Below are 16,770 nucleotides of genomic sequence, written 5' to 3'. Positions count from 1 at the left end.
AGCCTGCATGTTTGTAGACAGGAATCACAGTGAATGTACCTTGTGCCATATGCATTCATCAGCCGAAAAATCACTAAGATTTTAATGAAGGAAATCATAAAATCCTCTGGAAAAAGTGCAAAGCTTCCTGACCTCAGTCTGAAAAATGCTTTTTTTTTTTTTTAGATACCAAAAGCCCAGGGTAATAAATCAAAGTTGGTAAATGAACTAAATCATAGGAGAAGCCTTCTGTGGGACAAGGAAACAATCCATAAAATAAAGGCAGCTTATCAAGTGAAAGAAAATGTTTACAAATCATAGATCTGATAAAGGCTCAATATCTGAATATACATGTGTGTGTGTGTGTGTGTGTGTGTGTGTGTGTGTGTGTGTGTATTCAGTAACCAAACAAGATCAAATAACCTAAATTGGCTAAATTGGCAAGTGATATACTTTTATTTTTCAAAGAAAGAAAGAAAGAAAGAAAGAGAGAGAGAGAGAGAGAGAGAGAGAGAGAGAGAGAGAAAGAAAGAAAGAAAGAAAGAAAGAAAGAAAGAAAGAAAGAAAGAAAGGAGGAAGGAAGGAAAGAAAAGAGAGAAAGAGAGAGAGAAAGAAAGAAAGAAAGAAAGAAAGAAAGAAAGAAAGAAAGAAAGAAAGAAAGAAAGAAAGAGGAAGGAAGGAAGAAAGGAAAGGAAGAGGAAGGAAGAAAGAAAGATACATTAAAATGATATGCAGCATCACTGGCCATCAGGGAACTACCAATTAAAACCACAAAGAGGTCTTGTTTTACAGTTATTATCAAAATGATAAAAGAAAGCAAATGTTGGAGAGGCCTGGGGTGAAGAATTTTGTGTATACTGTTGTGGGAACATACAGGCCACTGTAGAAAAGCATGAGAGCTCTTCAGTACAGCAACCTACTTCAGTCTAACACTCTCCCAGCTGAGCTATTTCAGCCCCCAGTAACCGACTTCTAATGTCTACCTCTAGTAAATAAAATCGACATCTTGAATAGAAACATATGTGTCCCATTTTAACTGAATGGGTTAGGATTGCTACGATATGAGGAAAAAATTAAGAGTCCTTTGTTGGATGGATGGATGGGTGGGTGGGTGGGTGGATGGATGGGGAAAATACAAATGGATAATAGACCACTATGAACACTTGTGAGAAGGGTGCCTATCTTTTGAGTAAGCCCTGATGTCACTGGAAGCTGAGCAAGCTGACGCTGAAATAAACAAATACTGGATGATCTCACTAACATGAGCGATATAAGGTTAACTTATAAAGGCAGACAGGGATTGTGGTTAGCAGAGTCTACAGTAGGAAGGAAATGATGGAGAGAGTGATTAATGGGTTCACAGTTTCAGTCAGGAGAGAATGGATTAACTCAGGAAATTTCCCATGACATTTGATACTGTTTTCACCAACAAAAAGTGGGGATTGTGCAAAGTGACACATTTGTTAATTAGTTTAGATGTAATAATCAACTCACTGTGTGTGTGCCAAGACCTCACATTATATGCTGCAAATATAAAAGTATTTGCCAAATACACCTCATAAAGCTAGAGAAAATACATTTCTACTCCATATAAACTTCATTACTGGGATTGCTAACTACCTTGCTTGTTGCCCTATGTCAGTAACACATGCAATCAGCGACACATGCAATCCCTAGGTCAGTGACACATGTAATCCCTATGTCAGTGCCATGAACAATCCCTATGTCAGTGATGCATGTAATTCCTGTGTCAGTGACACCTGTAATCCCTAGGTCAGTGACACATGTAATCCCTAGGTCAGTGACACATGTAATTCTATGTCAGTGCCATGAACAATCCATATGTCATTACCATGATAATTCCAAACAATCAGCAGAAACTCTATAAATGCTGACTACGGAAATATATAAAATATGAAGTATAAACCACACACACATACACAAAAAAAACCTTGATTGGACATTTCTATTGGTGCCAACCCTTCCTATGCACTTTGACAAATTTGACCAGACATGACTGGCACTGTTTCAGGGGTTTAACCAACTACGCACTTTTAGTCTTTTGAGGAGACTCGGCAGGAGACGAAAGGTGTGTCTCTTGTGCTGTATCTTCCTGAGCATGCTCTTCCAGGACTGCTGCTGACCTTCCTGCGCCTTCCAAGTAATCTGTGGGTAGAATTAAATCTGTGAATATGCCATTGCATTCATGGGTGCTCAAAATCAAGAGCTACCACAAATAAATCCCAAGTTTTTAAAGAAATAAAATAATCAGAAACTGAAAGAAGTCCAAAAAATTCATAAGCTGTGAGCTTAATAAAACATTTAAGTAGAAACAGTGTTTCCTTAGAGATAAACATGTCTGTCGAAGACATAAGCATCCCCTTAATCTTGTTAAATATTTTCTGTTTGACAATTTAAAGTTCCCCCAAAAGATGCTCCGAATAGATGTGATCTGTAAAACTGAGATGCTCGATTCCAATGGGTGTGATCAACCACCTGGGCAACAGGAGTGAATGAAACGGACAGTGGTGGTGCAAGCTTAAAAGATAAGCACAACACTCACACTAAACTTCATTTATATACAGAAAAAGTCATTCCTGTCACTCTTGAAGGAATATCCTGCATGCAACCTATCTTTCACTTTTTTCTTGTTTGTTTGTTTTTTTTTTTTTGTTTTTGATAGAACCATAATAAATAACAGCATGATTCTAAATGCTTGACATAAGTAAAGCTTCTTAATCCTTACAAAGCTGGCTTGTTCACTATTATTATCTCAGTTTGTTTGGGTCTGTGTGTTTGTTGGAGGGGGTGCTGTTAGTTAGATTTGAGATTTGAGACAGGACCTCATCATGTAGCCCAGGCTGACCTTGAACTTGTGAACTTCCTGGCTTAGCATCCTGAGTTCTGAGCTCACAGGCATGCACCACCATTCCCAGCTCTGTCTCAATTTTAGAGATGACAACTCACAAGAGGAGTGTGACAAACTTGTCCCACTACTAAGTGGTGGAACCAGATAGAGAGGGGACATCAAAACATGCCGCTGTTGCCTTAATCAAAGGGGAAACGACACTGAATGCAGTGATAAGTGTCAATGAACACTCAGCCTGGATGGCACAGGAAGAACAGGCCAGGACAGAACGTGTTTAATAAGACAGCAGGTGCGCCATTTAAAAGTTCAGCACTTACATAAGATGGAAGCCTGTATTTCCACAGATGCCAAAATTCTGAAGATTCAACTACAATTGTGGATTTAAAAAAAAAAATGTTGACAGCTAATTTGGATTTTATGGAAGCAGTGCTGGTAAAATATCTCTGGTCTAAGGAAAATATCTGTTATCCACTAAAATATTGAGCCCATGTAGGGCTAGGTTATAGCCTCCTTCTAAAGGGGAAAATCAGATTGTCTCCCACTGGGCTCCTTTGCTTGTGTTCTTTATTCAGAAATAATCTGCTCCGTAAGAATCCACATTGTAACATCAGCCAGTTATCACCTTCAGAATAATTCAGACCAAAGGACAAATTTCCAAGGCAAATTCTACTAGGGCAAGAAAGCAACCTGCAAAATTGTATCCTAAAATATTTGTCAAGCATGAAGTGACGATGTAGATTGAAAAGCAACTTTATGAAAACTTGTGAGTTGCAATTATGGGTATGATAGACTGGCTTCACTTCAATACCAACCTTTTCATTTAATTTAAAAGGCACAGCAACTTGACATCCAAGAAAGAAAAGAACATAAGGTATTTTCCAATGTGATGAAATATTCAAAGATGTCCTAATGTGCCCCAGTGCAAACTGGCACAGATAATCAACCTTGGCCTTTAAGAGAGCAGACAGTTTGCTCCTACTGAATATTTTTAACACATTGAGCCAGCGTAATATGTCTAAAAATTCTAAAATTACATCTTGCCCCATTTTAGTTAGAAAGTTCCATTTTACTTTCTCTGAAAGATATACACAAACTTCAAGGTTTTTTTTTAAAGTTCAGTTAAAGGTCAAAGTCTAGCGTCAAATCAAAGTGCCCTGAAGGTAGAAGAAATATCCACTAGGCACACCACTTTTTAGCTTTCATTCAACTTGGTTCAATTAGGATTAATAAGACAAGTTGTAGTTGGATTCCCTGATTCATCCGGAGGTGTTCTGACCTCTGATTAGCTTCTTTAGTGACCACAAAACTAGAGGGGCCTAAACTCCCTGTGAAGGTTTTAGAAATCAGTTGGGAAAAAGGCACAATGGCCATTTTGATCTATATACTTTATTTGACGCTTGCTGACATCTACGTTTCCACAGCCCCATCTGGTTTTAATTCTCACATTTTCTTAGAAAATGATGTTGTAAAAAGAGTCCCAACTGACAATGAATAAAACTGGCATGTCCCCCCCACCTCTCCACTACTGCACTTGTGGCCAATCTACATGCATAAGAAGAAGCAATCAGAATTCGTTCAGCCAATCTACTGTGGCTGTTGTCAATTCGACATTCATGTACTGTCTACCACTTAGCACAGAGTGGAGACTGAGTAAGAGCAAAAACCATCTCCCAAGGCTTCAGTGTCTCTCGCTTGTGTGCCAGGTGATGATATACCACTTAATTACTTCATGGTCATAGGAATCAGACAAAATTATAGAAAATCTCTGAAAAATCTTAAGGTATTATTCGAAGAAAAAATAATATCTAGTCATTGCCAATTCAGATAGCCTATTCACTTCAAGCTATCACAATCCACATTTACTACATGAGTTTCTTAAAACATTTTTTTTAATTATCAAGCAGTAAATAAAAACTTTTCCATACTGAGCAAACATTGAACTAAAACATTTTAATGAATTTTTATGTAGCTTAAAATATGCTAGAAAAAATGCAAATGATTAGTTAATTGAACATTAAGTACCAAATCAAAGCCCCAAATAAAAATTACAGCTTCCATTTAATCTTGGCTGTAAGGCAAAGTCACCCATCACTCGGTGCTGTTTACCTTGCAAGAGCGTTGCAATCTGGAGAGACTTCTGAGACGGGTGCTCTTTTAGAATGTCTAAGACAGTTCTACCTAAACTGTCCTTTATGTTGGCATCAATTCCTGGAGGAGAAAGAAAAACTAGATGTACCACTGGAGCGTCCTCAGATGATACTGCCGATATGTAACCGTTCTAATTTCAAACGCATATAGGCCAAGCACTGAAGGTGATTTAAAAACTAAGTTACCCACATAAGATTTTAACAAGAGAGAAGACAGGGGCCTGATGTCACTTAAAAACTGAAAAATTCCGGATAATGAATCAACTCTCCTAAAGTTCTCTGAAACAATCATAAAGGTTGTTTTTCAGGACCCTTGGGTCCCTTCTGGGTTGTAGCTAGTAAACTAAATAAAGAGCCTACTATCAAAGTGAAAAATATGTTTCACTCATCACCTGAAACCCTAATGTGCGATAGCCAGGTGATCTGTATATTCTGTATAATACAATTTTAATTTTTTAATAAATGATAATTGTATAGAGTGTAATGTAAGAACGCTCATAGACTATTTGAAATTAACAAATTTGAAAAGGTAAGACCATTTCAAGGGTCTATCTACTGTGCCTACAGATATCTCCATCATTTGTTCATTTCAGACTATCTTCAGTTGCCGGCTACATGGGCTATTTAAACAAACCTGCTGAACTGTGTGGCTGAAACACCTCTGCTCTTGTTCTAGTTCCAAAATTATGTGCTGTACTAGAGAACTTATTTTAATCTGGGGATTAGTTTCCAAAACTCTAATACAACTCGCAAACTTTCTAAATGCCTGATTGCAAACGAAGCCAATGTATAGTATTTATCCCAGATGTTAGTTAACCATAAGATTATTAAATACTTGTTTAAGCTTATGTGAGAATGTATAGTATATATTTAATAATTTATATATTTAATTGGTTTTCTCATGCCATCTATCTATTCTATTACTGGGCTGCCTGTCAAAATTAATAGTATGAAATTTTAACATAGGGTAAGCAGGGTAACAACATGATAGTATACCTATATTTTTCATTTACAGATCAAATTAAACACACTAAACTATAGAACATGACTTAATCCTGCTGTGTACAGTAATAATTTGTACTCCTACTTTCGATTCTTAAAAACTGTCCTCAATTTTGACTTTATTTCATTACAATCAAAATATGCATATTATATAAATAAGCCTACCTTTGTTTTTTCTTCAAAATATTCCCTCTAAAATATTCCTTTTAAAACTGAGCCCCGGTAGCCAATGAACAACAGCTATTTGGCTTATGAGTGATCAGAAGGAGAACATGTCCTAAGAAAAAGGGACACAAATCTCTGTTGGCCATAGGTCACAATGTAAAAGACCAACAAACCACACAGCTGCCATAACTCCGCAGGGGCTGGTCCCTCGGTTTTCCTTTTCCTCTTGGTGGTTGCTTCCAGCTCACTTAAATAGATCAGTTGTATCAAGGCCCACTTCTACATGGTATGACTACCTATCTCAAATTGGAGAAAAGTGTCATTTGTGAAGAAAGCCACCATCTTCTTTCATCTAACCCTGGAATAGATAGCCAAAGTACCTGGCAGGACAGGCTCCATGGAGAACCATGATAGCTACCTGTTTCTAACAGAACTCGAACCACATCCACCTTCCCAAACAAAGCCGCTTCGTGAAGAGCACTCCCCTTTTCTGTCTGAAAAGAAAAGAGAAAGAAAAGGCATAGCTGCATTTGGAATTCCCACAGATTTGCTAGCATTTAGGCACTCAAACAGCTTTTCTACAATCTTGGAGCTCTGTGTCATAGAAGCTGTGTGTGTGTGTGTGTGTGTGTCTGTGTGTGTGTGTGTGTGTGTGTCTGTGTGTGTGTGTCTGTGTGTGTGTGTGTGTCTGTGTGTGTGTGTGTGTGTGTGTCTGTGTGTCTGTGTCAGGGGTGAGGAAAAGGGTCCAGGAGCAAAGCCCAGAGACCTGTATCTCTACTTCTGAATAGTTATATTAAGGAAGTGACTCACCTTCTCTTTGCTTCAATCTTGCTCAACCATCAACTAAGAGTGTTAACGCCTATTACACAGGGCTTTCATGAGTATCTATTATACACGTTATTAAACACGTAGAGTGAAAGGAGTTATAAACAGAGAACTATCGTCTTGGACCCTTGCATATTCCCATTACACTCAAGAGGACAAATATGTAAGTAGGCATTTATGATGAATGAAATCTGAACAGCTTAAAGTGGCATTTGCTTTTCTCTGCATCCTCCTAACCCTCCGGCTGACTCACACACTCTGCTCCAGGCACACTGACCTCATTCTTTATCAATGCTACTGCTGTTCTCTGCATTTCCCTCCACGGATGTCAAAGGCCCATTCCTTTACAGGCAGGTCAAACCCCTAGCCCTCTCGATCTGGATAGCTTGTTTTCAATGGTCAACATGAATCATAATCACTAGGGGAACTTGTTTGAAAACACAATTCTAGCCATGCACAGTGACACATTACTATAATCCTAGCATTCAGGAAACTGAATAAAAGGGTTACCCCAAGTTCAAAGGCAGCCTGAGCTACCTCTATGAGCTCACTATGTTAGTGAGCTCAAGGCCAGTTTGAGACACACAGTATGACTTGTGACCTTAACTTATAAATAAGGGGGTGGGAGCAATGGGACTGGAAAGAACAGTGGCCACTCTTCCAGATACCCCATGTGATTCCTAGTACTTTCATGGCAGCTTGCAACCCTTGTAAATCTAATCCCAGGGCATCTGACATCCTCTTCTGTCCTCAGACACAACACACACATAGTACACACACACACACACACACACACACACACACACACACACACACAAGCAAAAGACCCGTACACATAAAATAATAATTTTTTTAAATGAAGGAAGGAAAAAAAGAAGAAAGTCAGGAATAGGAAGCAATCAAGGAAGGAAGGAAGGAAGGAAGGATGGGAGGGAGGGAGGGAGGGGAGGGAGGGAGGGAGGGAGGGAGGGAGGGAGGGAGGGAGGGAGGAGGAAGGAGAAAGGAAGGTACAAGGTACAAGATATGACTGTTATAGGGAGGGAAGAATGGAAGAATAGAGGGAGGGAGGGAGGGAGGAGGAAGGAGAAAGGAAGGTACAAGGTACAAGATATGACTGTTATAGGGAGGGAAGAATGGAAGAATAGAGGGAGGGAGGGTGGAAGGAGGAGGCAAAAGTGAAGAATCAGCCATTAGGTATCTGGACCCCATTTCCAGTTTTTACTTCTGTGGCCAGAAAGGAGAGACCCAAAGATTCCAACTTCTGCCATGTCCCCATGATGCCGAGAGTCTAAAGGGTCTTTACCTTGAGGACCTACTAACTGCCTTACACTCGGAACCTTAGCTTAATGTAACCTCATTAAGGAAGCTGCTCATTGCCCTGAAATCTACTGCTTTTCCACATATTTCATACCCATACATATTTTCTTTCCATAGTAAATATAATACCACATTACAATCTTGCTTCCTGAATCAACCATAAGCCATATGCTCAGTAGAAAGGTAAACAATATCTTTTTTTTTAATTGTATGCTTCCTTAAGAAAAATCGGGAAAGATTTCAAAGAGAAGGGGTTTCTTGAGCTATACAAATATCCTATTTTGATTTCTCTGTGGAATCTAACAAACTCCTAGTAGCTCCTCAATGCTTGGTGTGAATAATGTTAATCCATCCATTCTGTCTTCCTGTAGCATAAGTAACTACTATTGGGATATTTAAGATCTCAATTTGAAACAATATCACTATAATAACATTAAATGTAAATGTTTCTTTAATTAATAAATATGTACTTTAATAAACATTTAATTAAAACAATCTAAAATAAGCATATTGGGAAGAAGGCTTGAGTAACACTGAATATCAACAAGATCTGTACATATCTACAAGGCAGGGTGATTCAAGTTCTCTGAATTATAATGTGGCTGCATTATAGGTGATGATAAAAACGGAAAGAAAAAGGTTATAAATATACAGCTATGTACTGGAGGAAAAAGAAACTGTTTCAACTCTTTTAAAAAGTATTTCAGTGTGGACAGAGACATTTTCCTATTCCTTGAGAGGAGATAAAAAGCTTACACTTTAATCTGTGTGTTATGGCTTGGGTATTAAGTGTTTCTCAATGGCCATGTGATAAAGGTTAGGTCACCTCATGGTGACCTTTAAGAAGTGAGAGAGACCTAAGAAGAGTATCTTTGAAAGATAGTGTAAGACCTAGCTTCTTTTTTAAAAGATTGATTTATTTTATGTGAGTACACTGTCACTGTCACCAGACACACCAGAAGAGGGCACTGGATCCCATTACAGATGGTTGTGAGCCACCATGTGCTTGCTGGGAATTGAGCTCAGGACCTCTGGAAGAGCAGTCAGTGCTCTTAACTGCTGAGCCATCTCTCCAGCTCTGGGACCTAGCTTCTTGCCCTCTTTTTTCTTTATATATGTATGTATGTATGTATGTATGTATGTATGTATGTATGTACGTACGTACGTACGTATGTATGTATGTATGTATGTACATTTCTTGTGTGTACACAAGCCGGAAGCAGGGTGAGTGCTGGGAATCCTTTCTTAACCACTTTCCCATCTTATTTTTTGAGAAAGGTTCTCTCACTAAACCCTTGCTCACTGTTTCAGATAAATTAACTAAATCAGCAGGTCGACAGACCCCTCGGATCTGCCTGCTTTTGCCTGTCAGCACTGAAGTGACAGCCGCATGTAGCCATGACTGGTTTTTAAGTAGGTGATACGCATCCAAACTCATATCCTCATGGTTAAACAACAAACACCTCATACTATGAGCTATTACCCCAACCATTTCTCTTTTTTCTTTTTTTCCAGTTTTATTTTCCTTAAACTAAAATGGAAAGTAAACTTTATGAACATGCTATACTGATAAAGTGCACAATTTATGAAATAACTTGAAGACTATTATTGATAATCTCCTTACATTAAGTAATATTATTTTATAGAACTTAGTTTTCATCTATATGCATACTTTTAGTGGGAAGGGAGACAGAGAAAATACACTCAACTTCTATTTTCTGCTTAACTTTGTTATTTGAAATACTTGTAATATATCTTTAGGATTAATAATTTTAATTTAAACTTAAAGTTTAGTGTGTTTCTTAGATATTGCTGTGGTCTCCTTTGTATCTTTCGTTAAATTATTAAAACTGATTTACTTTAGAGCTCTCAATATATTCATTTAACACACATCTATTGAGCACCTAATAAATGTTGGTCTAATGCTAGTTACTAGGGGTGTAGTGATGAATAAAATACAGACTTTGGCATCAAACTCTTCACACGTTAATGAGATCGTTGGTGCTTAAAGTAATTTTACACTTTTCTCTAGCTGCCTCATGATTTCTGGAATTTGAGAATTTTTTTATTAAACTAATAAAATTGATTTTAAAATATACAACTCAGTATTGACATCTTTTTTAAGTCATCAAAATAATTTATAATAGTTAAATGCCTCTTAAATATACATGATGCCTTCTGAAACTAAAAGTAATATGCACTCAACCAGTTTTTAAAATCTATTTGGAACATCAAACATGATAGAAGTAGGAAAAAAATCCCTTGTGAAGTCCTCTATAAAAGGAAATTGTAACAAGTTCCCGATTAGACAGAAACTCTTCCATCCTCAATGGAGAATATGCAGCATAGCTGTGGCTTCATAGAATGAATTCAGTAGTGGTTCTTCTGTTTCTATTTTGTAGAATAGTTTGAAGAGTATATTATCCATTCTAATATTGAATAAAATCAACTTTCAACCAAAAGTTATCAAAAAGGATACAGAAGGACACGTCATATTCATCAAAGAAAAATGAACTACCAAGAACTCTCAATTCTGAACATCTATGCTCCAAATGTAAAGACATCCACATTCATAAAAGAAACTCTACTAAAGCTCAAAGCACACATTGCACCTCACACAATAATAGTAGGAGACTTCAATACCCCACTCTCATCAATGGACAGATCATGGAAACTAACATAAGTTATAGACCAAATGGATTTAACAGATGTCTATGGAACATTTCATCCTAAAACAAAACATGAGGTGTTTCTTGCAGCATCTCATGGTACATTCTCTAAAATTGACCATATAATTGGTCTCAAAACAGGACTCAACAGATACAAGAAGATTGAAGTAATCCCATGCATTCTATCAGATCACCACAGACTAAGGCTGATCTTCAATAGCAACAAAAACAGTAGAAATCCCACATACATATAGAAGCTAAACAATGCCCTACTCAATGACAACTTGGTCAAGGAAGAAATAAAGAAAGACTTTTTAGAATTAAATCTAAATGAAGACACGACATACCCAAACTTATGGGACACAATGAAAGCAGTGGTAAGAGGAAAACTCAGCTCTGAGTGCCTCCAAAAAGAAACTGGAGAGAGCATACACTACCTGCTTGACAGCACACCTGAAAGATCTAGAACAAAAGGAAGCAAACACACCCAAGAGGAGTACATGGCAGGAAATAATCAAACTCAGGGCTGAAATCAACCAAGTAGAAACTAAAAGAACTATACAAATAATCAACAAAACCAGGAGCTGGTTCTTTGAGAAAGATCAACAAGATAGATAAACCCTTAGCCAAACTAACCAGAGGGTACAGAGACAGTATCCAAATTAACAAAATCAGAAATGAAAAGGAAGATATAACAACAGAAACTGAGGAAATTAAAAAAAATCATCAGATCCTACTACAAAAGCCTATACTCAACACAACTGGAAAATCTGGACGAAATGGATAATTTTCTAGACAGATATTAAATACCAAAGTTAAACCAAGTTAAGATAAACCATCTAAACAGTCCCATAGCCCCTAAAGAAATAGAAGCAGTCACTAAAAGTCTCCCAACCAAATAAAGCCCAGGACCAGATGGGTTTAGTGCAGAATTCTATCAGACCTTCAAAGAAGACATAATACCAATACTCTTCAAACCATTTCACAAAATAGAAACATTTCTCTCTTTCTTATGAACTAGTCACTATGAGGTGAGAATGATTCATGCAGGATTCTCACTATGGTGTGCAGCCTTACTACGGACATAAAGACAACAGATAAACAGGCAAGATCTGAGCCCTTTGCAGCCATGAACAATTCTCCTAAGAGCTCATTATTTCAACAGAATACAACACAATGTAAAACTGGATCAATGGTCCAAATTTAAGGCTGATGCAATTAACTACTTTATTTTATAAGCTATGATAAAAACTGTTAAGAGAGTTTTCCCAACAATACAAGAAACTACATACTACAGTAATATCACAAATCCCGTAGTTTATACACGCCAACTATGGGCTCTGTCCTTTGAAAATGTGATGAATTCCAAAATAAGTACACACTTTCACCGTAAGTTATAAAAATTTAAGAATTATTTACACCATTCCTTGGCATATGCCCAAAGGACTGACCACCCTACTCCACAAATACTTGGTCAGCCATATTCATTGCTACTGTATCTACAACAGCTAGGATAGAAATAACTTACATGTCCTCCAAATAACAATGGGTAATGAAAGAATAATACATAAATATAATAGAACTCTATTTTACTGAAAAAAAAAATGAAACCATGATGGCTGGAGAGATGGCTCAGTGGTTAAGAGCACTGACTACTCTTCCAAAGGTCCTGAGTTCAATTCGTAGCAACCACATGGTGGCTCACAATCATCTGTAATGGGATCTTACATAGTCTTCTGGTGTGTTTCTGAAGATAGCTACAGTGTACTCATATAAGTAAAAATAAAACCATGAAAAATTTAAAAAAATGAAACCATGAAATTTTCAGATAAATGATGAAATATTATACTGAGTAAGGTAATCAAGACCCTGAAAAGCTAAGGTTGGATGTTCTCTCTTATCTGGGAATCCTAACTCTGAAACTTTAGAGGTGAGTGCATAGCCTGGAGTAACTACAGAAACAAAGAAAGTAAAAAGGAGCCATGGGTGGGGAAAGGAATTCAAGAGAAGGGACAATAGGAGTGGGATGCTATAAAATAGGTAACGGAGAAGTAGCACATAGAAAAGGCATATGTGCAAGCCAGAGCTGGGCTAACTGGTCTACCTCCAAATTTAACATTTTAACCACAACCTCCCGAGGCCTCCAAAGGATACCAAATAAAGACTAGATCTTGATTTTAGGCAGAAACAGAGAATGTTGATAAGATAATAACATAGTAGTGGTTGTGATCAGCAGGAAAAATCTACACTTGTTAGAAGAATTATAAAAGTCTCACAACTGTAAGAACTAATAACCAGTGGATAAGTAGAACCTTAATGGGGATCAAGGAAGAAAATACTACTAAAAACAATATTTAATTCAAGAATAAAAGTGCCTGGCACCTTGGTTATTACCATGACACATATTATCTCGGGATAAAAGAAAAGTTCCAAAGGTCAGAACATCCCAGTCTTCACTAGCAAAGGTAACATCTGTATGAGCTCCAGGGCAGGAACTTTTGTGTTCTACAGATGTGTCTAACCTTTTAACATTGCAAAATGACATTATCATCTATGACATTTTATGCCAGAACTCCACGACCAAATTGCTAAAATAGAAGTTTTTGCCAGGCTTGGTGACACACGCCTTTAATTCCAAGCACTTGGGAAGCAGATGCAAGCAGATTTCTGAGTTCGAGGCCAGCCTGGTCTACAAAGTGAGTTCCAGGACAGGCAGGGCTATAAAGAGAAACCCTGTCTTGGGAGGAAAAAAAAAAAGTCTTCTTTTTTTTTTTTTTAAAGACTCATAACATTTTTATAAAGTTTAGGATTTTGTGTTGAGCTGCACTCCTACCTGCCCTTGCCTGCATTCAGGTTATAATAGAGGCTGGACATATGAACCTCTTACTTCAAGTATGTTCATCTACACAGTACCAACATTTTCAGGACTACCATCAGATTCTAATGTGTCTGTAGACACATTAAGATTAAGAATACATGTGGAGAAGAGCTAAAATTTAAAAGATGGTTAAGGCTGGGTGAAGATAGGAAAATGGAAATATAGCAAGCATTCAAATGATTCAAAAATAATATTCCTCCCATTCAAAATGGGAATGGACACCTCCTGCTTGGGGATTATCAGCTTTTGTCTTTGCCTGTCCTCTCTTCATTCTCCCAAAGGAAGCATCCTTTCTCCCCATTAAAATTAACCCTTCATTTGTGTTCTTTATTGCTCTCTGCTTCTTCTTGAATTTTGCTCATTATGTATATTTTCACAATTTCTCTTGCAGCTGCAACCTCAGTCTCTTCATAGAGTCCTTCCACTCTCCAGTAGCATATGCACCTTTCCACTACCCAAAACCAAACCAAAACAAAGAAACTTCCTGTGAAGTTGCTACTACTTCAAACTTCTACCCAAGATCTTATTTCTCTCGATTCTACTTTGTCAAAGTCCTCTTACTTCTTCCTGGAAGTTTTTGTCTCCTTTTTGTTATAACCTTGACACATGGCAGGCAACGCCTGGCACTCAGTGAACTCACAGAGAACACATGAGTGTACGAAGCTGTGCTGTTGGTATTCCTCTTGTAACTACTTTACAGAGTGCTTTCCATTAAATATTCTTCTCTCAGTTTCTTCCTTTCCCTGTATTTTTTTCTTATGAAATTCTGTGGTAGTAGATGGTTGCTCTACTCTTCCAATTTTTTGACTATTCCCCTACACAGTGAGCCTCGACTAAGTGGTTAAGAGATTTTCCTTGACCTTCAAATTAATTTACAAGCAAATCTCAAAACTGTTTCCTTTATAACACCAAATAATGAAACTGTGCCCACCACATGAAGAATTTTTACATTTGCTCTGAGGGAGATAGAAAAACAATGGAGAGTTATGAGTAGAAAAGTGGAATGACCTGACTTCATTTAATGGCACCATTGCTAGCTACTATAGTGAAACCAGACTATAGAGAATCTGTTAGTGACTGAACATTTGTGTCTCCCCCAAAACCCAGATGTTGATGTTTAATCCATACAGTGAGTTATTTGAGCAAAAGGCTTTTAAGTAAGTGGTTAAATCTCTAGTAAAGTGCTAATCTGATGGGACCAGTGTCTGCAGTGACAGCAGAGAACTTGCTCTCCATTTGTTTGTATTCAGAAGAAAAGTCTCCTAAAAGAAAATATTAACAAGACAGGAGGAGGTTGTTAACCCAAAGCAAGATTGCTGAAATCCTGATCCTAGACTTTATAGCCTGTGAAAAAAATTAATTCTTCTTGCATAAGCAAATCAGACTGTGGTATTCTGTCAAAGCAACTTGAACAAGGAAAGGAAGGAAAGGGGAAAACAGAGGAAGGAAGAAGCAAGAGGTGGTGAGGGTCTGAGCTGATGTGATAAAATGGGAGGTATTGTTAAATAGTGACATTCTCAACCTGACCTTGGAGCCTGTGGGATCTGCTCTGAGCGAGATGAATGTGAATGTTCCTGGCATTTGTTGAAATAGGGGAAAGAAGGGGCTTGGCAAGCTAAGGGAGAAATGAATATAAAAGCTAAATGTTGATTTGGGAAACCTGAAATGTGGGAGTCTCCTTATCCATCTAATAATATATCCAGGAAATAATTATACATACCAACTGAGAGTTCAGAGTGAAATCCAGGTTTAAAAAAATAAAAGTAAAAGAGAGAAAGAAACTTGGTGGTTATCAGATAAATATGTCATTGGAAGGAGAGAAGAGGTTAAATGAGGTTAACACAGAAATAAGAGTGGACATAAAGGAAGAATATCTAAATGCAAAGCCATGGGGCCCTGATGCATGGGGATCTGGTCAAGAGGATACAATTGTGGGGTCCTGATGGATGGGGACATGGTCAAGAGAAGGCGATCTGGGGACCTGACGGGTGGAGACCAGGACAAGAGGCAAACATGGAATGAAAACGTGAGAAACTCCCTTCCGCTCCACTCGAGCCCCAGGCTACCTTGCCAGCAGACTCGCGTGACACCCGCAAGGGCCCACACAGGATTCCCCACGGGATCCTAAGACCTCTGGTGAGTGGAACACAGCCCCTGCCCCAATCCAATCGCGTGGAATCTGAGACTGCGGGAAATAGGGAAGCAGACTACCCGGGCCTGACCTGGGGCACAAGTCCCTCCCACTCCACTCAGGCACCGGGGTACCTTGCCAGCGGAGTCACCTGACACCCGCAAGGGCCCACACAGGATTCCCCACGGGATCCTAAGACCTCTATCGAGTGGAACACAACTTCTGCCAGGAGGCCGGTTCAAACACCAAATATCTGGGTACCTTCCCTGCAAGAAGAGAGCTTGCCTGCAGAGAATACTCTGCCCACTGAAATTAAGGAGAGAGCTACCCTCCCAGGTCTGCTTATAGAGGCTAACAGAGTCACCTGAAGAACAAGCTCTTAACAGTGACAACTATAACAGCTAGCTTCAGAGATTACCAGATGGCGAAAGGCAAACGTAAGAATCCTACTAACAGAAATCAAGACCACTCACCATCGTCAGAACGCAGCACTCCCACCACACCTAGTCCTGGGCACCCCAACACAACCGAAAATCTAGACCCAGATTTAAAAACATTTCTCATGATGATGATAGAGGACATCAAGAAGGACTTTCATAAGTCACTTAAAGAATTACAGGAGAGCACTGCTAAAGAGTTACAGGCCCTTAAAGAAAAGCAGGAAAACACAATCAAACAGGTAGAAGTCCTTAAAGAAAAACAGGAAAACACATCCTAACAGGTGATGAAAATGAACAAAACCATACTAGAACTAAAAGGGGAAGTAGACACAATAAAGAAAACCCAAA

At 38.3% G+C, this 16,770-nt stretch overlaps 1 protein-coding gene across 32 annotated transcripts in view; it reads right to left on the bottom strand.

The window, feature by feature from the left end:
- Anks1b (ankyrin repeat and sterile alpha motif domain containing 1B) overlaps nt 1-16,770 on the bottom strand; it is a 1,100,386-nt gene that overhangs the window by 897,177 nt on the left and 186,439 nt on the right. For all 32 annotated transcript variants that reach the window (XM_030245360.1, XM_006514305.4, XM_006514301.3 and 29 more), the window contains exons 5-7: nt 6,581-6,656; nt 4,955-5,056; nt 2,032-2,145 (exon numbers count right to left, since the gene is read on the bottom strand). In XM_030245360.1, coding sequence (XP_030101220.1) covers nt 2,032-2,145; nt 4,955-5,056; nt 6,581-6,656 — 292 coding nt within the window. The remainder of the gene's footprint in view (nt 1-2,031; nt 2,146-4,954; nt 5,057-6,580; nt 6,657-16,770) is intronic.

Source organism: Mus musculus, chromosome 10 (assembly GCF_000001635.26).
Source record: "Mus musculus strain C57BL/6J chromosome 10, GRCm38.p6 C57BL/6J".
NCBI classification, from domain to species: domain Eukaryota; kingdom Metazoa; phylum Chordata; class Mammalia; order Rodentia; family Muridae; genus Mus; species Mus musculus.
This window is presented reverse-complemented; position numbering and strand designations above follow the sequence as displayed.